Below are 26,855 nucleotides of genomic sequence, written 5' to 3'. Positions count from 1 at the left end.
AAATGTTCCACCAGAATAACCTATTTAAACCAGTGTGTTATGTAATGATTTTGTACTCTGTTCCGTCTCAAATGTCGCTGAATCACGACGGCCCCCTCTTAAGTTCATCAGATAACGCAATCTCAGAGCACAATCTAATTAAAATGGCAAACATTTGAAATTAGCGCACGCTATTTTGGGAGCGTGTCCACGCAGTTTGAGATATGCAAAATGCAACTTCATCAGTTTTACCTGTCTCAAAGTCACCTTGAATGCTTTTCCTCCAGTCCAGCAAGATTTAAAGCGAAATTTTTGAGTTACGGCCCTTCACTTTATCTGGTTGATTGTGCGTGCTGGGAATGTTGATATTAGGCACGCTTATCGCCTTCATAATTAAGATGCATCATCACTGTGCATGCTCAACAGTTAATTTTCATCCAGAATACTTAATCGAGTCCGTGTCACATGGTTTGACGTTGGTTTATGGCACCGTGGTAAAGGAGGCGGGAGGCTAATGTCATCTCCTGTGGCCTTTTAAAATATTACTTTGGCCGTGTGGGGACTTTTTATAGTCTGTATTGTTTTGGAGAGCTTGGCTTGATGCCTTGAGCCGTGTGAATGTGTGGATGACTTTGTTCCAGCTGTTTGTGGATTGTACCTGCAGAGGGCTGCAAATCTAATGGCTGGAAACGTTTTGGAAGCACTTTTACACCGCAATGGAAAGAATAAGCTCTTATTTCAGTTGTATTTATGAGAAATCGAATATATGGCATGTATGTATGTAAATTACTCAATTATCATTTTTTAAATACCTCAAATGAAATGATTTAATTAAAAATAACTGTATAAAATGATCAAATATGGAATGATAAAACATATGATATAAATTGTACCCAGCTTAAATGTTAAATTAAAGTTACCAGAGGTAGAAGGAGAGACACAGGAGGAGGGAGAGAGAGACAAAGAGAGCAGGCCCAGAAGTTAGCCTGATTGCAGTAGAGTCAGAGAAGATAGACTCCAGAGGAGGAGAGGAGCAGAGCAGGAAAACAGACCAGGAAAAGACAGGCCAGGAAAAGAGGCAGAGCAGCGTTTTACCATCTATTTTGTATCTTTCTTGATCATGTGACTAAAGCCCAAATACTGAGACATTCAAACTGACCAATCAACATGTGACCACACCGTAAAACCCTCAAAGTCCAGACACCAGGCCCTGATCGTATCAGTATCTGCCTTTGGAGTCAGTATGGACCTTCTTTGGTTCCTACATATATATATATATATATATATATATATATATATATATATATATATATATATATATATATATATATATATATATATATATATATATATATATATATATATATATATATATATGAACATAATTATATCTACTATATAGTATTTGAACATATATTAGATTAGATTCAATTTATTGTCATCACACATGTACAAGTACAAGGCAACGAAATGCAAGAAATATGATAATTTTTGTAATTCCAATGGTTGAAGTAATATAATCATTTTGCATATATGACATCTTTTACATATGTGAAATCCAAATATGAACTTGTATGCCATCTATATAATTTGCACATATTTCCATATGTCAAATTTCTATATGACTGGGTTCGTCTGGCTGTAAGAAAGAATTATAATGAGTGTAATTGCACTATAATCTGTTATAAAATAAGCTAGTATGTGCCCTGTTGTATTGCAGCAACTGAGGTTTCATAAAAAAAATAATTGGTCTAGTTAAAATGCATCAGGCGACACGGTGGCTCAGTGGTTAGCACTGCTACTTCATGGCAAGAAGATTGCTGGTTCGAGTACCGGCTGGGTCAGTTGGCATTTCTGTGTGGAGTTTGCATGTTCTCCCCGTGTTGCCGTGGGTTTCCTCAGGGTGCTCCGGTTTCCCCCACAGTCCAAACACATAAAGGGGAATTGGATAAACTAAATTGGCCGTAGTGCATGAGTGTGTGTGAATGAGTGTGTATGGATGTTTCCCAGAACTGGGTTGCAGCTGGAAAGGGCATCCGCTGCGTAAAACATATGTTGGATAAGTTGGCGGTTCATTCCGCTGTGGTGACCCCTGATAAATAAAGAGACGAAGCCAAAGGAAAATGAATGAATAAATAAAGAACATCAATTACTCTGTGCCATTATATTTTTGCAAACCAAAATGTACGTGTCTCATCTTTGAAAGCCAATCAATATCTTGTAATGGAAAGGATGAGCAGGTTGTGTTGTGATTATTATGTCAACAACAGGTGTCAGGAAACACAATATCTGTCATCTTCAAAACACATCAGCTAGACATCCGTTTCCAGGCCATTGTCAAGATGGCAGAAACCTGTACGTGGCACAATAACTGGTTTTATTTATTCCAGTACTCCAGCGATGGGTAAACAAACACTTGTGGTTACCGGTTAGATGTGTCTGTCTTTAATGCATTTTTGCCATGCTTTATTGAATTCAATATTACCACAAGAACGTGCCCAGTCCCAAGCCCTTAGCGACTATCTTTCCAGTGCATGAGTTGTGACGTCAAAGGCAGCAGACGGGAAAAAAGTCCATTTCACGCTTTTTAAAGCCCTTGAGAAAAAAATCTGTCACTCGTAAAATATTCGCTATATCACGGAATACATACCTGAAATAGGCTGTATGATGCTGCAAATATATATTAATATCAGCATATATGAGTTCACCCCTTACAAGTCAATCTTTCAAATGAATATTTTCTATGAGATGCTATACAATATTAAATTTGTGCATATACATTAGATTAGTCCTGAAGCCGACTCTCGAGCTAATCTAAAATAACCTGCACAGTATATAATAATAGTGTAAAAATTAGTAGCTTAAATTTATGTTTCAGGGAAAAATATTTATTACAAAATTAGATAAATTAAGAGAAACAAATATATATAAAATTTTGTTGAAATTGTGTAGTGTGTGTGTGTGTGTGTGTGTGTGTGTTTTTTTGCAATGGTTTGCTTGAGTTTAAATGTATTATCTTTCTATTTCTAAAGATGTTCTGTGATTAAAGTGTTATTTTAATAAATATATCAGTTTAATAAATCTGTTTTGTTCAAATGCACCAAAATATATTACCTGTGAAAATTTTATAAATATTAATTTTCAACATGGGGTGTACTCATGTACGCTGTGTATATCCATTTTTTAAATGCATTTCTAAACCTATAGGGGCTCATCAAGGTTACCACTCAAATGTCATTGTATAACTGATGCATTAATTGTGCATGCATGTTTCACATGACGAATGCTAAGCAAATCTCTCTCTGGCAGAAACACAAGCAGATTTGAATTAAGCTGCATAATTAGATCATGTGCTTAGAGAAACATGTATGAATCTGAGCATTATGGGGCCATTTACAAGTATTATAATTTTTTTGATCCAAATTATCTTTTTCATATTGTTTTATTATTATTATTATTTATTATTATTATTATTATTATTATTATTATTATTATTATTATTATTATTATTATTATTATTATTAATATTAATTATTATTATTATTATTATTATTATTATTATTAATTATTATTATTATTATTATTATTATTATTATTATTATTATTATTATTATTATTATCATTATTATTATTATTATTATCATTATTATTATTATTATTATTATTATTATTATTATTAATTAGTATTATTATTAACACTTTAATAGTGTGTATGTATCTATTTTATTTTCATTTTAAGTCAAGCCTCTCAAGATCATTGATTATAAAGCTTGTTTGGCATGCTGTCCCGGGAAAGAGCCCTGAGCTCATAAGATCCTCGAGCCCGGGGCTCCCTCCTGTTTGCAAGGCAAGAGGGGAGTTTGAGCGCAGGTAGATCTGGAGAACTCCGCTGCTGTAGTAGCTGATGAAGAGATAGTGACTGCTCTTAAGAGATAACTACTTACTAGGAGCATGTCTATGGTGCTGATCTGGATTAGTCAATTAACTTAAGTTGCATGTTCTTGGATGGTGGGAGGAAACCGAGGAACCCGGGGGAAACCCACATGAGCACAGGGAGAACGTGTAAATTCCACACAGAAATGTCGGCTGGCTTGGTAAGGACTATAACCTGTGATGTTCTTGCTGTGAGGCAACAGTGCTAAACACTGGGCCACCGTGTCACCCATCTAGGAAAGGAGGAGGAGTAGGGGTGGAAGGGGGGATTCTTCAAAACAATGATGGCTGTTATATGGAACTTAGGGTATTTATAGTAGCTTAGGAATCTTCTGATTGGTGAATCTTAAATTGAATAATGTGGGACCAGCCGCAAACAATAATAAGCACGTCATCCTCTCAAAAATAGTTTGGAAATAAACTTCTTGTTGAGAATTAGTCTGCTAAAACACTTAAACAAATGCATTTGGCGGTCCAGTGTAATCATGATGTCCAAAATGATTACAACAGTATTTTTTTTTACCAGCTAAAAAAATGGTGTTAAGTCAGTTATCTTTTGCTGTAGTGTGTTAGGAGGAAATAATAATAAATAAAAAAAAACATTTAAAAACACAAAACATTTTTAGCTGGTGAGAATACAGCTGTTTTAATAATTCTGACCACCACTGTATACCATAAACTTCAAATATGATTGTATTAGATGATTGTATACAAGCAACTGTTTGCCCTTTGTTTATAAAATAAGGCAATGTTAAGTGTCTAATGAAAGAGAAACACTTTATTTTGTTATATTGAACAAAACAGTGAACAAAAACTAAAAAAAGTTTTAAAATATTTGTTCGCCAGTAAAAAGCCTTTGTTTATTAAATGTATTTTAAGTGCATATTTGTTTTACATTTATTTGTTTAAAGACATTGAAGAAGTGCTAAAAGAGAAATGGTTTTGTTATTATATTATTGTTTCTGAACAAAAACCCCAGACTGAAGGAAAGTTAAAAAAATTCAATGTTCTTTAGTAATAAGTTTGTGTTTGCAAATCCATATCATTACAATAATAAAATGTCTTTTATTTGGCTTAAAGGTGTTTAAATTTTGTCCTGGGTTTTAACAAATACATTTAATTTTAGCTGAGAGCATTCAACTCATAAATCGTCACACGCTGTTCTGCCCTACAGAAAAGTCCATTTAGGTTCAAGTGCATGATTTTTAAAGTAAAAGTATCAGTATCGATATCGATATCGGCGATACTGGCCCTGTATTTACTTGGTATCAGATCGATACCAAATTTTGCAGTATCACCCAGCCCTACCACCAATATCCACTGATTACTGAAATGTCCCTACCAATAAATTAATTGTCTCCAAAATGAAATAATGCTCTGTCAGCTCTCATTGATGTAGATGTACAGAAAGAGTTTCATCACATTCTCCATTCAAGTCCTAAACACATATGGGCATTGTGATTGGATGTGCCTTTCCCTGCTGTCAAGTGACAGGCTGCTATGGTCCATTTGGATGCACTATGTTAATGTTTCTCAACCATGTTCCTTGAGGACCACCAACACTGCATGTTTTGGATGTCTCCTTTGTCTGTCACACCCCTTACAGGTCTTCCAGTTTCTTTTCTAATGAGCTGATGATCTGAATTAGGGGTGTTTGGTTAAGGGGACATGGAAAATTCAAATCAATTCATCATCAATTAATTTTCTATAGCGATTTTACAATGTAGATTGTGTCAAAGCAGCTTAACATAGAAGTTCTATAAACTGAAACTGTGTCGGTCCAGTTTTCAGTGTTTAAATTCAGTTTACTTCAGTTCAGTGTGGTTTAATTTTCACTGCTGAAAGTCCAAACACTGAAGAGCAAATCCATCGATGTGCAGCTCCACAAGTCCCAAACCAAGCAAGCCAGTGGCGACAGTGGTGAAAATGTGCTGAGCTGGTGGTCCTCCAGAAACATGGTTGAGAAACACTGCACTCAGTGACAAGTGATGCTAAATGATTATGCACATAAATCCTCAGTAAATGGACGTCTTTATTAAACTGCCTTTTAGTTAAGGACGAGAAATTGGGTTAAATTAGGTCCCCACTAATATTAAAAGTAAATTCACACCCTAGCATAACACAACACATCCCTTAAAATAAGTAACTAATTAACACAAGTGACTCAAGATTGTAATTTATAATTATAATAGTAACTTTCATCAACACTTCTCAGGATTGGCTTGAGTGTTGCATTTTCAATACCCCATCTCATGTTTGAAACCCTGTAAAAGATGCAAGATTCAAAGATGTCCATCTACAGTATTTACATAGAAAAACAGCTATCTCAGTGGACTGAAAAACACTGTGATGGCTTTCAAGCATACCACTATCTTTAGCACAAACGCTTAAAGATGTGTGATGTTCAGTTCCAGGAGTATCAACCATTGATATCACACAGTCTGTCCTTGCTTTCCACCAAGATAACTTTAGGATCGGATCGTACCATCTGACAAGCGACATTTGTAAAAGACAGTACAAATAGTACGATGTGCACTCGCTTTATACACCTGTCAGACGGAGAAACACCAACATTCAGGCTGCTTTTGGGAATAACATAATAAATCTAGTACTACAATTCAATTCATCTTGATTTCTCTAGCGCTTTTACAATGTAGATTGTGTCAAAGCAGCTTAACATCAAAGTTTAGTCAATTGAAACTGTGTCAGTCCAGTTTTTAGAGTTGAAGTTCAGTTTAGTTCAGTTCAGTGTGCTTTTATTTTTACTGCTGAAAGTCCAAACACTGAGGAGAAAATCCATTGATGCGCAGCAAAGTCCCAAATCAAGCAAGCCAGTGGCGAGGAACAAACTTCACCAAAGGAAGAAAGTGAAAGAAAGAAAAAACCTCAAGAGAAACCAGGCTCAGTTGGGCTCGACCATTTCTCCTTTGGCCAAACGTCTTGCTCAGAGCTGCAGTCTAGGTGCTGGAGGCTGAAGAACACTGGCCATCCATCGTGGAGAAGCTGCAGGTATAAGTAGCTCACCGGCAGTTGTTCAAGCTGGCCAACAGGATCACTGCGGTGACTCGTCTGTCACTGGGGCCTTTTAGGAATCAGTCTTATGCTTTCAACTCCTCCATGACCACCACAGCATCTGCTCAGGATATGGCCCGGTCCAGGATTATGGAGATCTCTACACTCTCAGAAATAAAGGTACGTGAGTTGTCACTGGGGTGGTACCTTTTCAAAAGGTACAAAATTGTACCTAAAAGCTCCATATTAATACCTCAAGGATATTGTACCTTAAAGGTTCCTCTTAAAATTTTTAGGTACTAAAATATACTTTTGAGGTAACAAAATGGACCTTTTAAGTACAAATGTGTACCTTTTGAAAAGGTACCACCCCAGTGACAACTCGCGTACCTTTATTTCTGAGAGTGTAGAATAACTTTAGTGACTTTACTGGCAATTGTTCTTCTCAGTATCTTTCTTTTTGTATGTACATATTCACATTTACGTTAACTTTCTCAATTCAACTAGCAGTACAATTTCACTAATGTATAGTTTTTATGGAAATCTTAATAAGCATATAAAGAAAATCTATTAAATAAAACCATTTGAATCAAATATTAGCAGACTGATCACATTTGTTACCCCACCATCATAATGTCTAAGCCACGAAGAAGTGTTTGTACAACAAAATACAAGTGGTATAAAACAAATAGTAAAGAAACGACCCTTGAATATTTACAAAAATAGAGCTTTAGCGAAAATAGAGCACTTACAGACATATGTTTCAACGTTTAAATCAGCCACAGAATTAAAACGCATATGTGTTACTCTCTACTGTAAACAGAGAAAATGAAAATAAAACTATTCTGGATGCAGTACTTTAAATATCCACTAGATGGCGGATCAAAACCACAAGTGGCTAGACGTGACTGCACAACAATTAGTGGTTCAAAAATAAATGTTTTAGCAGGCCAAATCTTATATTTTTCACGTCAGTTGTGAGCCGGATGGAGGAGGCCCGCAGGCCAACAGTTTGAGAGCCCTGAACTATTCACTATGACCATCTCATAACAATAGAAAAATCACACAGTTGATAAGGAATGAAAGGTTTCACTGCTAGTGTAGTAGGGGAAAATGTGAATCCCTCTAATTACTAAAAGACCATTTGACATTTTTCAGAAGGTTTGGCAGGCATAATTATTGCTAATAGTCGCATCAACCCTTTTACTGTACGTGTATTTATTGTAATACTTTTTTATTCTTTCTCTACTAGTCCAGAACTCAGAAAAGCACTCTTTTTTTCCTCCTATCTGACCCGTGGCGACATTTGGCATTTCTTAAATGACTTTCCTGATACGAGCAATAATTAGGAATGAAAAGCTCTCCTTTTTCATTTTCTTAGACTCTCCTTGGCTAATTGGCTTTTTTCAGTGCGGTGCAGTTTTGAGAGAGTGGTGACAGGATCCAGAGCCTCACCTCTTAAAACCCGTCAAAAGAGTGGCCGTCCTACATCCATGAGCTAGCAGCTAAGAGCGCGCATAGATTTCTGCAATAATTTGGTTTGTGCCAGCGAGAGGAAGTCACGTCTGTGGTCTCATTAAAGTTTTCTCAGATCTGCCTGTCCTCCTACACGTTTCATCGTCATCACATCGTTTCTTGCGCCAGGGAAAATTAGATTGTTCTGGAAATTACATGTGTGAAGTGAAAGGTGTAATTTGAGCCATTATTTACATTAATTTGCGACTTTTCCCAAGTCTGCGTGTTTGGTTGCTTCACAGCATTGCTGCGAATCCACAAGCTGTTATTATCTATTGTGAATGCGGTTTACAGGGGTGTGCGGATGCTTGCCGTTGCTTCTCATGGCGTAATTATAATCTGCTTGCAAAGTAGTAATTGATACTGTACCACTTAAATTGATTTCAATAAACATTCATTTAATCTTAATGTCAGATGTAGAAATTGTTACTTTTATTTGTAAATGTGAAACTGATTCGGTCACAGACTGTATGAAGTTCATGATTGTTGAAAATCCCCTTCAAACCATGCAAAATCATCTAAATTTTCAGAAAAAAGGGAGGTTGTGGTCTTATAGAGGTAAATGCATTAAGTTGAAGGGAAAATAATTAAGTTAATTTGTAGTTATATTAGCAAAATCATATTTCTATTGAATAAAAAACTGTTCAATATGTTTTGTGGTAATGCTGTGGCATTAATAATTAGTACATCTTTGTATCAATAGGTTTATATTAATATATTATTAAGCAATACATGGCATACAGCATAGATACTGTAATAGAACCTTTATGTTTAAAATAAAAAAATAATTACAACAAATATTACTATTTTTTACTGTTAAGATCATACTTTTACATGTGCTTTGGATATATTAATAGTTGAATATTGAATATTGCTAGAAAATTATAGTAACTTATGAAAAAAATATAAATTTAATTATTGTGCTTTATGTATTAACATTATAATAATGTTGTTATAATAATAATAATAATAATAATAATAATAATAATAATAATAATAATAATAATAATAATAATAACAATAATAACAATAATAATAATAATAATAATAATAATAATAATAATAATTTCTTACATTCATATAGTGCTTTTCTGGGCACTCAATGCGCTTTACACATAGAGGGGAATCTCCTCAGCCACCACCAGTGTTTAGCATCCACCTGGATGACTCGACAGCAGCCATTTTGCGGTACGCCACACACCAGCTGATTGGTGGAGAGGGGACAGAGTGATGAAGCCAATTATGATATGGGGAGGTTTAGGAGGCCTTGATGAACAGAGGCCAGTAGGCAGATTTGGCCATGATAGCGGGGTTAAACCCCTACTCTTTTAGACAGCGCTTACTGAGCTGTATAGAGTCCCTGTCACTATACTGGGGCATTAGGACCCACACAGACCGCAAGTTGGGCGCCCCCTGCTGGCCTCACTAACACCACTTCTGGCAGCAACCTAGTTTTCCCATATGGTCTCCCATTCAGGTACTGACCAAGTGCAGCCCTGATTAGCTTCAGTGGGCGACCATGTGAGAGTTGGAGAGAGCTAGCTGGTGGCATTGTGACTATATCAGGGGTAAACCATAAAGTAGTTACCGTGACAGTCTGACTGTCATTTTGAGTGAATCATTGAGTAATTCATTCAACCAAATCATTGAACCGATTCATTCAAATCACTGATTGATTCAGTTACTAAACACTGTCAGTCCTTGTTGGTTAATCCTTTTATCATTTTCTTTGCGCTATTTCTGTTACTCTGTCTGTATATGAGTATTTATTAGTGCTAAATATTAATTCACAAATATAGATTTACTCTAATATTTGATTTTTTTTATTGTTTTACCAAATTAAATTGCTTTAATCCACTGAATGGAGTCTGAATATTAAAAATGACACCTTAGACTATGATGTTTTTAAACTGATTTAAAATCTTGTTATGCTGAAAATCAGGCCTTTCCTCTGCTATCAATCGTGGCACCTTTCACATTATCTTTGCATGTTCGTGATTGTAGGCATGAGCAATATCTCAGCGAGTATCAGGGATTACTTAAGTCTTTAAACGCAAATGTCAGCCCTGCGGAAGCTGCACACTTAATGTTGAATCATGCTGATGTTTTCATTCGAGCCCCCTCACACAAATCTGAAGATATGTTGAGCCTTTCCTTGGGGATTTCCAGACCCTAGTTTAAATGTCAAGCGCTTCAGCTGGAGATGCCGCACAACGCGCTGCGAGATGTTGCCCCCTGCTCTCAGGCCTCTGCCATCGGCCTGTGTGTTTGCCTGCTTTCCACCCTTCCTCTTGCACATTGACTTCGCTCCCTGCAGTCCAGATGCATTCCAGCAGGGCGATTGCTTTCATACGTACAGCAGTTCTCAGTGGTGGAGCTCACTTGCTGACACAAACACACACAGACACACACAAATACACACGCAGTGACTTGTTTCTATATCACGGTGGGGACTCTTCCTGATGTTTCTACTGTACAAGCATATATTCTATCCCCCTACCCCTAAACCAGACCCTCACAGGAAAAAAAATCTGCATTTTTACATGTTCAAAATACATAGTTCTGTATGGTTTATAAGCATGTTTACATATGGGGAGCCCCATTTTGGTCCCCACAGTAACATAAGTCCCCATGAGTTGGTTTGCATTCAGGTTTGAGTCCCCAATGGGATATAAAAACAATTGGTACATGGTTTACAGTGCACTCCTGTAAACTATGTATACAAGTGTAGTATAGTCATACCCCTGTCATTATACAACTTTGTGTGCCTGTAAACCACATAAAATTGTACACACACACACAACAGGGCGTCCGCGGGGTCTTAAAAAGTATTTAAAAATGATAAATCTAGATTAACCAATTTAAGGACTTTAAAAAGTATAAAAAAACGTTGATGACGATTTCCAAGATATTCAATTTCTTATCATATTTTCTTCATATAAGTATACTCTCACCGGCCACTTTATTAGGTACACCTTACTAATACCTGATTGGACCCACTTTTGCCTTCAGAACTACCTTAATCCTTTATGGCACAGATTCAACAAGGTACTGGAAATATTCCTCAGAGATTTTGCTCCATATTGTCATGATAGCATCACACAGTTGCTGCAGATTTGTCGGCTGCACATCCATGATGTGAATCTCCCGTTCCACCACATTCCAAAGATCCTCTATTGGGTTGAGTACTGGTGACTGTGGAGGCCATTTGAGTACAGTGAACTCATTGTCATGTTCAAGACAGCCATCTTGCTTTTTATTCATCAAACTCACAGCACTAGACTGTTTAGTTGTGTTGTTATTCAGTAAATATTGTAAATGTCAGTTAAAGTGTTGCTGATGTTAGAGTAGACCTATTATGCTAGTTTAAACACATTTGACTGGTGATGCAACCTGTTTCTTATGGTAAAAATTTATTTTTATAATCACACTTGATAAAAACAGCCTGTAGGTACACTTTGATTGACATTCTCCTATTGTACGTGTCATCAGAGGGGGAAAGCCCCGCTTATTAGTCTTGTTTTTGAATCTGCCACTATGCTGACACATAAGCCCCTTTCACACAGTGATACTGTTAAATATCCGGAAAATTTCCGCAACGACTTTACCGGTAAATTCAAAAAAGTGATGTTCACACAAGCGAAGACGTTACGGAATGTTTCCGGCAAAGACCATTCACGTATCTATTCCAAAATACTGGTAAATTCTGACATCATTAAGCAGAAATTACCTTTAAACAGCAGGGCTTGTGTTTGTAACAACCCAGGCTCATTCCGAAAACGTAGTCCCGAGGACGTTTCTGGAGCCCGTGAAATACGTCCCGGGAGGTACGTATTTTTGCAGTTTTTGTTTTTTTGCGAATCGCCGTCTTTTTGGCTTCTCGGACGCCTCCCTACATAATTAGCGGTCTCCAGAAACATTTTCGGGACTACGTTTTCGGAATGAGCCTGGGTTGATTTGTAAACATTTGACTACATTACAACCTCTGTGGATGGATCAGTGTTGTGAACAACTTTGATGAATGCATAAAAAAAAACTTTCTCATGTCGAGATGTTCATGTGCTGGCGCTCACTAGCTGCATTACCTGCACACGCGTCGGAGCTTGAAGGTAAAAAACAACGGCTTAACATCAGCATTTCATCAATAATTAAGAAGGAACATAGAAATGTTATCTGACTAACATCTAGCAGCTAAATGTGTCTGCGAAAACATTCACAGGCTTTTATTCTCAAAAACCGCGCGAACTTGAATGCGTCTGAGTGTTCTGATTGGCTAAAGTAGACGTCTTACATCAGCGCGTTCTAGACGTGAACGTGCTCTTTCCGGCAATCTTCCTTCAACGTTTACACAGCGCAACATTCCGGCAAATTACCGGTAATGTGACAACTTCTCTTTCCGGGAAATAGCCAGAACGAATTTACCGGTATTTTCAAAAAGGGGCTGTTCACACATACATACCTTTCTGGAAAATTGTCAATAATTTTCCGGAAAGGGTGTATGTGTGAAAGGGACTATAGGCACCTGAAGCTCCGCCCTCTTTTGAAAAAATCAAGTCACCAAACACCACAATCAGGATCAAAACCTAAAAGGGGGCATTTTAGAGAGTGATAAAACATTATTTGTGTGGGATTTTGAGCTGAGATCAGAGACTTATTTTACATCTTGTAAAACAAGACATAATAGGCCCCCTTTAAAACTCCCAATGAGGTCTTAATGTATGGAAAGACTCCCAAAGAGAGGTCTTAAAATTGATTAAATTCACCACCACCATTTCTGTTTTCCTGCACAAACACACACACACATAGAAACATTACTGAAATGCTGTAGGATTGCCAGTTGTTTGCCCCGCTCGTGTTTTTTTCATCTCCTCTTTTATTGATCTAGTCTCCATATGTAATGACATCCATGCTGCATGGCTTTAATGTCAGACTCTACATGGCTTCTGCACTTCGTTGCTTCTAATTTGCCTCTTTGAGTCAGACATCCTTGCTCTTTCAAAGCTCACGATACATTAATTAAAGGGCTTCTGCGAGCATGTATCTCAGCCCTGGCATTGAAATGATAAATAATCACTTACAGTCAGACTACCATGTGGACTCGTCACCCAAATATGCCCCGTTTTGAGTCAGGCCCTCATGTTTATTTAATGAGCTGTTGAGAAGCTAGAAAACAGTGTGACAGTCATTATCGCGTTGAGTTTACCAGCGTGCAGTTTATCCGGAGAGGTTTGTTGTGAGGTTTTTGGACCTGTCAGCACACATTATGGGTTTTATTTTTTAGATAGGAGATATGGGCATTAATTTGAGTTTCAAGCTTTTTTCTTATTTGGCAAGAAATGTTAAGTTAGAGTTCTGCTGGAAAACATATTTTAGATAGACTTTAAAAAATGCACACGACTCCTTCATGCTGTCCTGACAGAAATTGATTAAGTTAAAGATGCAGTTTGTAAGTTTGACACCCAGTGGTTGAACTAGGTATTGCATTCCTGCATCTAAACAAACAGAAGCACAGGTTGCCAGATTGAGGACTAACAGGAGCGTGCCTGACTATGGAGCCTAAAGGCTGATTTAATGCTGATTCTATATAAAATCGTGTTCTATATAAAAGCAACGGCTCACGATAGAAGAAATATTTCCCACTCCTCGAATTGATATATTAGAAACGGCTTCTATTTCTCACAGGTGAACAACAGAAAACTGACAATGATCATCTCCGGTACACCTGATGTGCTTTATTCAGTGTTAAATGCTAATAATGTGAGTTTGAATGCCATTTTACAAGACATTTATTGCCATACTACTAAAAGCAGCAGCAGATAGTTCACCTCAGATCTTGAAAATAAAATAAACCGAATGAAATTGAACTGTGATTCAGTGCAAGCCAACACATATCAGTGATTCAACATCTACATTTAATAATGTTAAAGAAGTTTATTTTGTATTAATTAGTTTATAAAACTTACCATTTGGTTGGAGTGCAGTGAGTGCACTATTCTGTGGTTCTAAATGGCTGTATTTAAATTTCGACTGGTGCAAACAGTCAAATTGCAGACACTCATCACTGCAAATCTCATCATGTAGCGTGTTGTTAGAACACAGGGATTCAATGTAACCTGCTCACCTACATTTGTAATATTTATATTATTTGCTAAGTAATAACCACCTCATGTGGAACTCTGAATCTGCGTCTCATTTCGGAGGCTGCTACTGTCCACCGGAGGCCACATTTCGGTCACGGATGCATGCTTTGAGAGCCTTTCTAAATGAATGAATGAATGAATGAAATATGCTGTTTTCCACCAAGGCAACCCGGGTGCTGAAATTTAATTGCCTAAACTAGCATTGGGTGTGTTAAAAGAACCAAAACAAAGACACGTCACTTTAATCACATTTTCAAAGCAGAATATCTGACTTCAGCATTGTTTTTCAGGTAAACCAGAGTGTTCACTTGGCATGTTTCCTAAATATCTGCAAACATATTAAGGTATTTTTATGCTTTAGAAGAGTCTAAAACCTACATGCAGCACCATTAACTTAATTGTTTTGACAAATTTAAGTGGATTAAACATTAAACAATTCAGTTGTCCCCTCAAAAACACTCAACAATTGTGTTGATTCAGCTCTAGGGCTGGGCGATTTAGCCTAAAAACAAAATCACGATTAATTGAACATTTTATCTCGATTACTATTAATTATTAACTATTATTAACTATTTATTTAATAATTTTTTTGCCCTCATAGTTCACTGACAAGTTTAATTAGCCGTCTAAAGGCATCTCTGGCACAGCTTCCAATCATCTACAATGTAGTGCAAAAAAAGGCTCAAGAATGAGTCCATCGTCCTACCTGATCAGAGATCAGATGTGGCTGCAGAGTGGCCGCAGAAGTAGAAATCAGAGCGAGATCACATGACACGTAAGGGAAGTAATTGAAAAATCATCCTGAAAAATTTGATCGATTATAGTTTCTGAATGTCGATTTTGATTACTTTTTCGATTAATCACCCAGCCCTATTCAGCTCATTTTAGATAAGTACACTGAAATAAATTATTCAAAGATGATTCCTTGGATTTACTCAAATTTTTTTTACGTTAAGTGGTTGTAAACTATTTATTTGATCTGAATTTAAACAAACAAATTAAGTTGAACATTGCTCAATTTAGTTTGTTTGTTTAAATTCAACATAAATAAATAGTTTGCAACAGTTTTGCATGCAACACTTTTTCAGTGTAGTTTGGAAAAATCTACTAAAAGTATTTTTTGAATGTAGTTTTTTACTTCATTTTTACTTTTAAAATGCAAGTAAATTGACATGTTGTGCATTGTACATTAAGCTAAACTGAAAATAATTACTCAACATGTCTTAAGACGATGAAGAATAGTGTAACTGTCAAATTATGAAATGAAAAACTTTATTATTATTTTTTTTTCATATACATGTACTTTGCAATATTTTGCTGCTTGTTCAGACAACTTATATAAAATGAGTTGAAACAAAACAATCTTAAATGTTTTTTGGGACAGCTTGGTTGTTTTATGTTCAATCCACTTTGTTGTAATAAATACAAAGTTGTAATAATTTAACCCACTTGTGTTGGGACAACATTAAGGAATTGTTTGGAACCTAGCAGGGCTGGACTGGGACGAAAAATCGGCCCTGGCATTTTGGGACAGAGCGGCCCACTACATTCAATCAAAATGCTACTCATCTGTGCACGCCCTTGAATATGTTTACCAACTCCCATTCTATAAAAGTAGGAAATAATGAGAGTTGACAAATTAAAAACTTACATTTTTTTATTTATTATTATAATAAAATTATAATCCACACTGGACGTCCATCTTGTGTGTGCCTGTGTTTTGAGGGAGCCTATATTAAATAATGAACATAACAAAATCTGCCTGCGGATGCACACAGTTAATGTTGATTAACCTAATAAAGATAAATAATAAAAGCAATGTGTCATAGATGCTTAAAAATGTTTAAATCAACAATGAAACATCAAACATAGATTAAAGATTGTACATAGTCAATCAAATGAACTTAAACAATTAAAAAATGCAACAAATATTTGTTTGGGCCCGATCTACTAATACTATTTTTTTATATTTAGTTTTGTTTTGCTTAAGTTGCACACTAGTTTGGTCACGTATAAATATCATTGTAATTATATTGTATAAATAATATTGTAACTATAAGCCTACATCATGCTGACGATCAAAAACAAAATGCCAGTATATCTCATGCAATTGTCCTCTGACCGAGTGCATCTTAAAATACATGAATGACACTCCTCATAGAGCTTGAGTAGCACATTCTTTATGATATATAATTTGTAAAATAGACTTGCGGGTTAAGAAAACAGCATAGGAGGAAGTTGCCACAGGCCTTGGTGCAGATGAAAAGTTTTTAAAAAGTATATTTATATAGACAAATAGGTAAATAGATAGAATAGACAGTAATATATCGATCTTTTTCGATAGTTGTCGATCCGCTAAGCGCTGCAGACGCCTGCTCGCCGCTTCTGCTCAATGTCAATAAAGAAAAGAACCAATGAGCTGCAGATTATGGCACATGGGCCGGTCAGATCATAAGAAGATGATCAGCTCGGCCCAAAAAGTACGTCGGCCCAGCGGGAAACTGCCCGGTCTGCTAGATGGCCAGTCTGCCCCTGGAACCTAGCATAGTCAAATAGATTTTAACAATAACTAATAAACCTTTATATTCACATCTGTGAGCTATGTATTACGTATTATAAAGTGCTGAAAAGGCTTTTGTTATACTCATCTGTTCATCAGTTTTTTTTTTATGTAGAAAAACTACATTACCCATGATGCTGTTTGATGCCTTGTAGCTGGTTGGTTTTGCATAGATATTCATTCATTCATTTTCCTTCGGCTTAGTCTCTTTATTCATCAGGGGTCGCCACAGTGGAATGAACCGCCAATTTATCCAGCATATGTTTCACATAGCGGATGTCCTTCCAGCTGCAACCCAGCACTGGGAAATACCCATACACTCTCATTCACGCTCATACATTACAGCCAATTTAGTTTATTCAATTCACCTATGCCGCATGTGTTTGGACTGTGGGGGAAACTGGAGCAAACACAGGGAGAGCATGCAAACTTGCAGACTCCACACAGAAGTGCTAACTGATCCAGCTGGAACTCAAACCAGCCACCTTTTTGCTGTAAGGCGACAGTGCTAGCCACTTTTAGAACTAATGCCGGTGAAAAAATGTACAATAAACGCTTTTAAAATGTCCATTTAGGTCTTTGAATTGAGGTAGATGAGATGTAATTTGAATCATGTGTTACTGTAACACACACCTTACATGTGGGCTAATTATAAAGATTGCAGATTTTCCCTTTATATACACTATACTGTTCAAAAGTGTTATTTAATTTGAGCTTAGATGCATTTCATTGATCAAAATTGACAGTAGGGACATTTATTGCAGCAAAAAGTTTTCCATCACATCATCTGACATGACGGGATGAACAGAAGCCACTGGAGCTGCTGAGAAGGAGATTGCAGTACTTGAACTTTAAGTCCCTTCCTAAAGAGCACAGACTCCATGAAGCCATAATGAGGGACACTTAAGCCCTTCATCTGTATTCAGTTTGTGGACTGTCAATAAACTGATGGAGGTAGTGGTCTTCACGGTGAACTCAGATTGCTGAGGCAGAATTAAAGACCAAATTTATGCACAGTTATCCTAGATCATCAGATATTGTATCGTTAAAGTATCCTGACTGATAAAAAGAACGGAGGAAAGTTATTCCAAGGGCACCAAATGCAAAAGTTTACAAATGTGGGACAATTTGCACCAATTTTGAGTTTTCATGGCTGATTGCCATTTTTTTTTTCTATTCAGGTCATGTCCACACATATACAGGGATATACAGGAAGTTTTCTTCCTGCCTTTGTTTTGTTTTGTTTTTTAAATCTACGTCAACATGAATATTGCAAAAAAAAAAACAAACTGTTTAGATCCACCTTCAAGAGCTTGCCAAATCAATAGGTGGCGATAAATCTTTAGAATAAAACCATGTTAGCCAATCAGAAAGGATAAAATAGTGTGCATGCTGATGTCATGAGGCAAAAAAAATTAAAAAAAAAAAAAATTTAGTGGCCACACGACCTGAGTTGGTCCTGAGTTTCTGAAATCTTCACCCTGGCCAGAAAATTTAGATTTCAGTCACTTAATACTGAGTTTTTTTGTGGACGAATGGCCAAACTGCGTACAGGAAAATATCACAAGGCTGTGTATTTTAAATGTACTAAAAATTACAAAATTGTACCCTAATTCAGTGTTTCCCAACCCTGTTCCTGAAGGCACACCAACAGTACACATTTTCAACCTCTTCCTAATAAACACACCTGAAACAACTCATCAGAACATAAGAAGAGACTCCAAAACCTGAAGTTAATGGGTCAGATAAGGGAGACATCCAAAACATGTACTGTTGGTGTGCCTCCAGGAACAGGGTTGGGAAACACTGCCCTAATTAACACTTTCGTCTGACAAAAATGCATCTGCGATTCCCTAATCAAATGCCTTCGCCTCACTCACTTATCTCAGTATGGACAGTTTTCCAGAGCGGTCAGTTTGCTCAGCAGCTCACCTTGTATGTTGTCATATCTGATTTACTTGCAATTAATGTTTTATACGCATATTAAATCCCTTTTGTGAAGGTAATTTGATGCCTTTTAGTTTATTTGTCATCTGAAATGTGCAACAAACTGTAACAATGAGCTGCTCTGTCTGGGTTAGAGTTTTTGTGATGGATTTGTCCAAATATCACCAAATAACCTGTGTGGGTTATTTGATTGAATCAACAGATATGACTCTTGTATTTGAAATGCACAAAAAAGTTGTATATACTGTATACATACAATTGAAGCCCCCCTTTGAATTTTGTTTTTCTTTTTTAAATATTTCTCAAATGATGTTTAAAAGAGCAAGGAAATTTTCACAGTATGTCTGATAATATTTTTTCTTCTGGAGAAACTCTTATTTGTTTTATTTCGGCTAGAATAAAAGTTTTAATTTTTTTTAAAAACATTTTAGGGTCAATATTATTAGCCCCTTTAAGCTATTTTTAGTCTACAGAACAAACCAGCAATATACAATAACTTGCCTAATTACCCTAACCTGCCTAGTTAACCTAATTTACCAAGTTATGCTTTAAAATGTCACTTTAAGCTGTTTAAAAGTGTCTGGAAAAAATATCTAGTCAAATATTATTTACTGTCATCATGGCAAAGATTAAATAAATCAGTAATTAGAGTTATTAAAACTATTATGTTTAGAAATGTGTAGAAAAAATCTGCTCTCCGCTAAACAGAAATTGGGGGGAAAAATAAACAGGAACTTAATAATTCAGGGGGGCTAATAATTCTGACTTCAACTGTGTATATATTTGGGTTTGGGTTAGGTGATGGATTTGTCCAAATATCACCAAATAACCGGCATATAAAATCAAATCAACAGATCCATATACATATTGAATGAAACTCCTGTATATAACTTTTGTATTTGAAATGTACAAAGAAATGTCATCTGAAACGTGCAACAAAACCTACCCGGAGCAATGTATTCTATTTCACAAAAATGTAGGCTAATAAAAAAAAACTTTTGTAAAGACACTAAGTTTAATACTAGATGTTTTTGTTCTGTATTATTTTTTCCCACTATTTTGCAAATGATCAACAGTTAGGGTTAGGGTTAGGTGATAGATTTGTGCAAATATCACCAAATAACCCACACATATGTATAAATATATAATATATATAATATAGTTATACTATATACTTATAGCAGTAGGTAGTGCTGTCACCTCACAGCAAGAAGGTCGCTGATTCGAGCCTCGGCTGGGTCAGTTGGCGTTTTTATGTATAGTTTGCATGTTCTCCCTGTGTTTGCATGGGTTTCCTCTGGGTGCTCCGGTTTTAATATTTTTAATCCCTGTTATTTTTGTTACGTTTTGGTTAAACCTCTTTTTGAATAAGGATTTTAAATTTAATTTGTAACAATACTGATACTATACATATTTTGTTATTAAATGCCAAAATATGTTTAATTTATGAACAGAAAGTAATCAGTAATTTAAAAAAATATGAAAAATTATATTTTGCTAAATCGCTGTAAGTATACTATATGCAAGTATATACTATATACTTATTGTATAGATGTACATTATATTATGATTGAATTAACAGATCAATAAGCATATTAAATAAAATTCCTGTATATAGCTCTTGCATCTGACATGAAAATGTACAAAAAGCTACCCTAAGTAACCTAAGTAACAAATTTTAGATGTATTATTTTTATTTGATCATTTATCTCATTTATTTGTCATCTGAAACGTGCAACATAATGTTCCCAGAACAATGTATTTTATATTTTGCAAAGACGTAGGCTGACAAAATAAAAACTAAGTCAATAAGTTTGTCTCATAGATACTAGATGCCCAATTCTGAAATTGTCTTGCATAATAAGTCCAGTATAGATGTTTTACAGATGGTTAATTAAGATTAAAACGAACAACATCATCATTATCAACAACAAAATGGTTCAGGTTTCTGGCCGCTCGATTGGTGCATTTCTAATATTCAGTCTGGTTTAAGGGAAACGGCAGACTGTGCACATAATCACTCCAATGGATGCATTTAAGGCCGAATAAAGAATGCTTCAGACTGAAAATGGGTCTGTTAGTTCTCTAGACTCAACAAATCCTCTTTCATATTGGCTTTCCTGTAATGGACTGGGGAGAGTCCGTGAGGACAAAGTTCATAATACATTCCTCAAAGCCTCAGGACTCCATATTTTCCTGCATCGACAAAACTATTATGCAAGGGAACTATTTGGCCGTCTGCATCTATTGGCAGATTGCAAGCGCGCAGCTTCTTTGTGCCCAGGAATCGTTCATACATTATAGCTTAAACGAGAACGCTTTATTCTGATTGTTACGTCCTTAATCATTTTTTGGATTTTATTTATTTTCCTGTTAAAAGCGCTGTGAGACACACAGACGGTCTTTTGTTTGGAATTAAGAGGCTTTTCTTGGTCGTCCTTGATGTGTTTGGATTCGTCTCTGGGTTTAGAAAAGGCTGTGTTTGCTGACCATTTAACATGCTTTGGCTTGTGTTCATTCTAACGCTTAATGCTATGCTAGACACAATTTCTCCTGAATAAATCTGCACAAATTATGACTTTTCATACACATTAATGCAGGGCATGTGCTGACAGCTCGGATGATGCTTTTTTTTCTACATCCTGTTGGAACTAGTGAGCTAAATTTACTAATTTACACTCAAAAAATATTTTGTACTGTAAATAAAAATAACAATTAACAGTTTTCATATTTTGTAAGTGTTTGTTTATGGTTGTGAATTGCATTAAGGGATGTTGATCTCTGCTCTGTCGACTTTTGATATTGACAAAGTGACTTTTGTTGACATTTTAGTAGTTTGAAATTGTATAATGTGTAAGAAATTATCAACCCAGGCTCATTCTGAGAACGTAGTCCCAGGGACGTTTCTGGAGACCGCGGAATACGTCCCGGGTGGTACGTATTGTTGCAGTTTTTGTTTTCGCGAATCCGCGAGAGATTGCTGTGCGCGCTTTTTCCCACGCCGTTCTCGCGTAAACCGCTAGAGGCCGCTGTCGAACGACCTTCCGCCTGTCTGCCTGGATGACAGAATGATTGACCGTGCGACCGGCCAATCGGCTGACCCACCCTCATCCCTCCCTAAACCCAACCAACGACGATTCACAAAAGCCGTCCAGAAAAAGAAAAGCTCTCGTCTAATTTTTACCACGTTTTCGGATTTTGACCACATTCTGACCCTGTGATGAACTTGTTCGCTTTATTTTTTGGATTTAGTTTTTTTTTCTGACCTGATTTCTGGAACCGCTCTTCCCCGGACTCGAACTCGGTCGTCGTCGTCAGCTGCGCCTCGAGTCCGCCAAAGTACACGAAGAGCTAACCAGACAAACTGGTTGCGGCGGAAAAACCCTCCACACGGAGGCGAGCGGCAGGTCGGCAAGTGCCGAAAGAAACGGCTTCACACCGCCCCGCAGCGTTCACTTAAAAAAATGAAATGAAGCCGTACGTACCCCCGGCTACGTATTTCAGTCTCCAGAAACGTCCACGGGACTACGTTTTCAGAATGAGCCTGGGTTGGAAATTATATAGAGAGAAATTCATTCATTCATTTTCTTTTCGGCTTAGTCCCTTTATTAATCCGGGGTCGCCACAGCGGAATGAACCGCCAACTTATCCAGCATATGTTTTATGCAGCGGATGCCCTTCCAGCTGCAACCCATATTTGGGAAACATCCATCCACACTCATTCACTACGGACAATTTAGCTTACCCAATTCACCTGTATCACGTCTTTGGGGGAAACCAGAGCACCTGGAGGAAACCCTTGTGAACGCAGGGAGAACATGCACGAACTCCACGCAGAAACGCCAACTAACCCAGTTGAGGCTCGAAACAGAGACCTTCTTGCTGTGAGGCAACAGCAATACCTGCTGCGCCACTGCGTTGCCCCAACAGTGTAACATCTATACTAAAAGTATATAGTATATACTTACAGTATAGTGTAAAGTGTTATATCCTGTAAATTACTGATGACTTATTTCATAAAAACAGTGTCATCTTTTGGCATGTAATAACAAAATATGTATAGTATAAGTATATAGTATAATAGTGGAATAACTATACTAAAAGTAAATAGTATATACTTACAGTATAGTGTATAGTATTATATTCTGTTCATATATTCATTCAGAAAAACACTGTCATCTTTTGGCATATAATAACAAAATGTGTAACAAAATAAGTATATACAGTAGTATAATAGTGTAATATCTGTACAATAAGTATATAGTATATTGTTATACTATATACTTATAGCAGTAGGTAGTGCTGTCACCTCACAGCAAGAAGGTCGCTGGTTCGAGCCTCGGCTGGGTCAGTTGGCGTTTCGGTGTGGAGTTTGCATATTCTCCCTGTGTTTGCATGGGTTTCCTCTGGGTGCTCCGGTTTCCCCCCACAGTCCAAAGACATGCGGTACAGGTGAATTGGGTAGGCTAAATTGTCCGTAGTATATGTGAGTGAGTGTGTTTAGATGTTTCCCAGAGATGGGTTGCGGTTGGAAGGGCATCCGCTGCGTAAAATATATGCTGGAAAAGTTGGCGGTTCATTCCGCTGTGGCGACCCCAGATTAACAAAGGGACTAAGCCGAAAAGAAAATGAATGAATGAATGTTACACCATTATACTATATACTGATACTATACATATTTTGTTATTATATGCCAAAATATGTTTAATTTATGAAGAGAAAGTAATCAGTAATTTAAAAAAATATAAAAATACATTTTACTAAAACACTGTAAGTATACTATATGCAAGTATATACTATATACTTATTGTATAGATATACATTATATTATACAATATACTGTACTTATAGTAAAAATATATTGTGATTATATGCCAAAAGATGAAAGAAGTCATCAGTAATTTACAGAATATAACACTATACACTATACTGTAAGTATATATTATATACCTTTAGTATAGATATTTTACTTTTATACTATATGCTTATACTATACATATTTTGTTATTATATGCCAAAATATGAAAGTATGTTTAATTTATGAATGATAAGTGATTAAAAAATATAAAAATAATTACACTTTATACAAACGCTATTACTATATACTTGTAGTATACATATTTTTCTTATTATATGCCAAAAGATGACACTGTTTTTATGAACGAATATATGAACAGAATTTAATACTATACACTATACTGTAAGTATATACTATATACTTTTAGTATACAGTAGATATTACACATATACTATATACTTATACTATACATATTTTGTTATTATATGCCAAAATATACTCAAACGCTATAACTATATGCTATATACGTATAGTATAAATATTATACTATTTACTTATAATATACATATTTTGTTATTATATGCCAATAGATGACACTGTTTAATTTATGAAAGAAAAGTCATCAGTAATTTTACAGAACATTGTACACTGTACTGTTAGTATATACTATATACTTGTAGTATAGATAATACACTCGTATACTATATTCTTATATAATACATATTTTGTTTTCATGAAATCTGAAAAAATCTGAAAATATGTTTAATTTATGAACTAAAAGTAATAAAAATACTATAAGTATATACTATATGCTTATAGTATAGATATTATACTATGTTATACTATATATGTACACTAATAATATACATATTATACTATATTATACTTTAGAATTGCAGTATAGACATTATACTATATTTTACTGTATACTTATAGTATTGCTTTTATACTATATTATACCATATAATAATAGTATAGATATTATACTATACTCTACCATATTATATAGGTATTATACTATATTATACCATATACTAATAGTATACATATTATACTAAAATATATGAAATACTTATAGTATAGATATTATACCATATACTTATAGTATACTGTACATATTATACTATATTAAGCTATATGCTTAGCATACATATTTTCTTATTATAAGCCAAAAGATGACACTGTTTTTATGAACGAATATATAAACAGAATTTAATACTATACACTATATTGTAAGTGTATACTACATACTTTTAGTATACAGTAGATATTACACATATACTATATACTTATACTATACATATTTTGTTATTATAGGCCAAAATATACTCAAACGCTATAACTATATGCTATATACTTATAGTATAGAAATTATACTATATACGTATACATATTTTGTTATTATATGCCAAAAGATGACACTGTTTAATTTATGAAAGAAAAGTCATCAGTAATTTTACAGAACACTGTATATACTATATACTTTTAATATAGATATACTAATATATCTTATACTATATTCTTATATAATACATATTTTGTTTTTATGAAATCTGAAAAAATATGAAATATGTTTAATTTATGAACTAAAAGTAATAAAAAAATAACAAAAATACTATAAGTATATACTATATGCTTATAGTATTGATATTATACTATATTATACTTTAGAATTGTAGTATAGACATTATACTATATTATACTGTATACTTATAGTATTGATTTTATACTATATTATACCATATAATAATAGTATAGATATTATACTATACCATGTAGTATAGGTATTATACTATAATATACCATATACTAATAGTATACATATATTATACTAAAATATATGAAATACTTATAGTATAGATATTATACCAAATACTTATAGCATACTGTACATATTATACTATATTACGCTATATGCTTAGCATACATATTTTGTTATTGTATGCCAAAAGATGAAAATATGTTTAATTTATGAATGAAAAGTCATCAGTAATTTACAAAATATAACAAAAATGACATTTTACTCAAACGCTATACAATAAGTATACACTAAACTATATTTTATTTTACTCTATAACACATTTTTTTGCTGTAAATAGTAAATCCAAGGAACTAAGAATTCCCTTAAGGTCTCCTCCTCCTAATTTTGTTCTCCCACAGCTGTATACATATATAAATACATAATTTATTTAGCCATTTCATGTCAAGAAAGGTGGACTAATGTTAAAAATGGAAGGTCCCGGAAAAGGAAAGGCCAAGCAGTGCTGTAATAGGACACTTTCATCAGTTCCTCCAAAGTCACTTTGCACTTGTGCTTCCGGAACATTCCTTGAGTTCCTTCTGAGAGGAGCTGCAGTTTAGCGATAAGCAATGCTCTCTTTCACATTCATTCTTCCGCCGAGCTTCCCTGAAGTCCTAAAGTCCTATCAACGCCTGCAGGCAGCGCGCGTGTGTGCATTTGTGTGTCAGAGAGAGTGTGTATGTGTGTGTAAGTGTGTTTTCCCTCATGTTATTGTTTTTGTGCAACGTGCATATAACCTTACATCATACTGTGCTTTCGTGAGAGTCACAGAGTTGTGTTTTGCAAAACCCTGAGAGGTCAGATACAGAAATACATGCAGAAATGTTTGTCTTTTGCCTCTCGTGACACATTTGTGCTTCAGTTCTCCTCTGTTTTTGCCTGGAGTCTTGTAGGCACACTTTGTAGGTTAAAATTAGAACAGCATGGGGCACACATAGAGACTGATGATGCTGTTTTAAATAATGTTTGTTTACAGCAAACATGGACATTTCATTTGAAAGTGACTTTTTTAGAGGTGCTTTTGGGGAAGCTTGAGTGGTCACTGTGTTTTCAGGAAATCACCGGTCATAATCGTAGTCAATGAGCTTTACTGCCATTCTGCTTATGGAATTTTACAGCAATTATTGACTAAATATTACAGTTATTATTACTTATTATTTCCATTGTATA

At 35.4% G+C, this 26,855-nt stretch overlaps 1 protein-coding gene across 1 annotated transcript in view; it reads left to right on the top strand.

The window, feature by feature from the left end:
- The window catches only part of csmd3b (CUB and Sushi multiple domains 3b), a 1,051,207-nt gene that overhangs the window by 19,856 nt on the left and 1,004,496 nt on the right, over positions 1 to 26,855 (top strand). Inside the window, exon 2 of the mRNA XM_056479206.1 lies at positions 10,609 to 10,792. Coding sequence (XP_056335181.1) covers positions 10,609 to 10,792 — 184 coding nt within the window. The remainder of the gene's footprint in view (positions 1 to 10,608; positions 10,793 to 26,855) is intronic.

Source organism: Danio aesculapii, chromosome 19 (assembly GCF_903798145.1).
Source record: "Danio aesculapii chromosome 19, fDanAes4.1, whole genome shotgun sequence".
NCBI classification, from domain to species: domain Eukaryota; kingdom Metazoa; phylum Chordata; class Actinopteri; order Cypriniformes; family Danionidae; genus Danio; species Danio aesculapii.
Note: the sequence above shows the minus strand (reverse complement) of the source record. Positions and strands in the feature narration are given on the sequence as shown.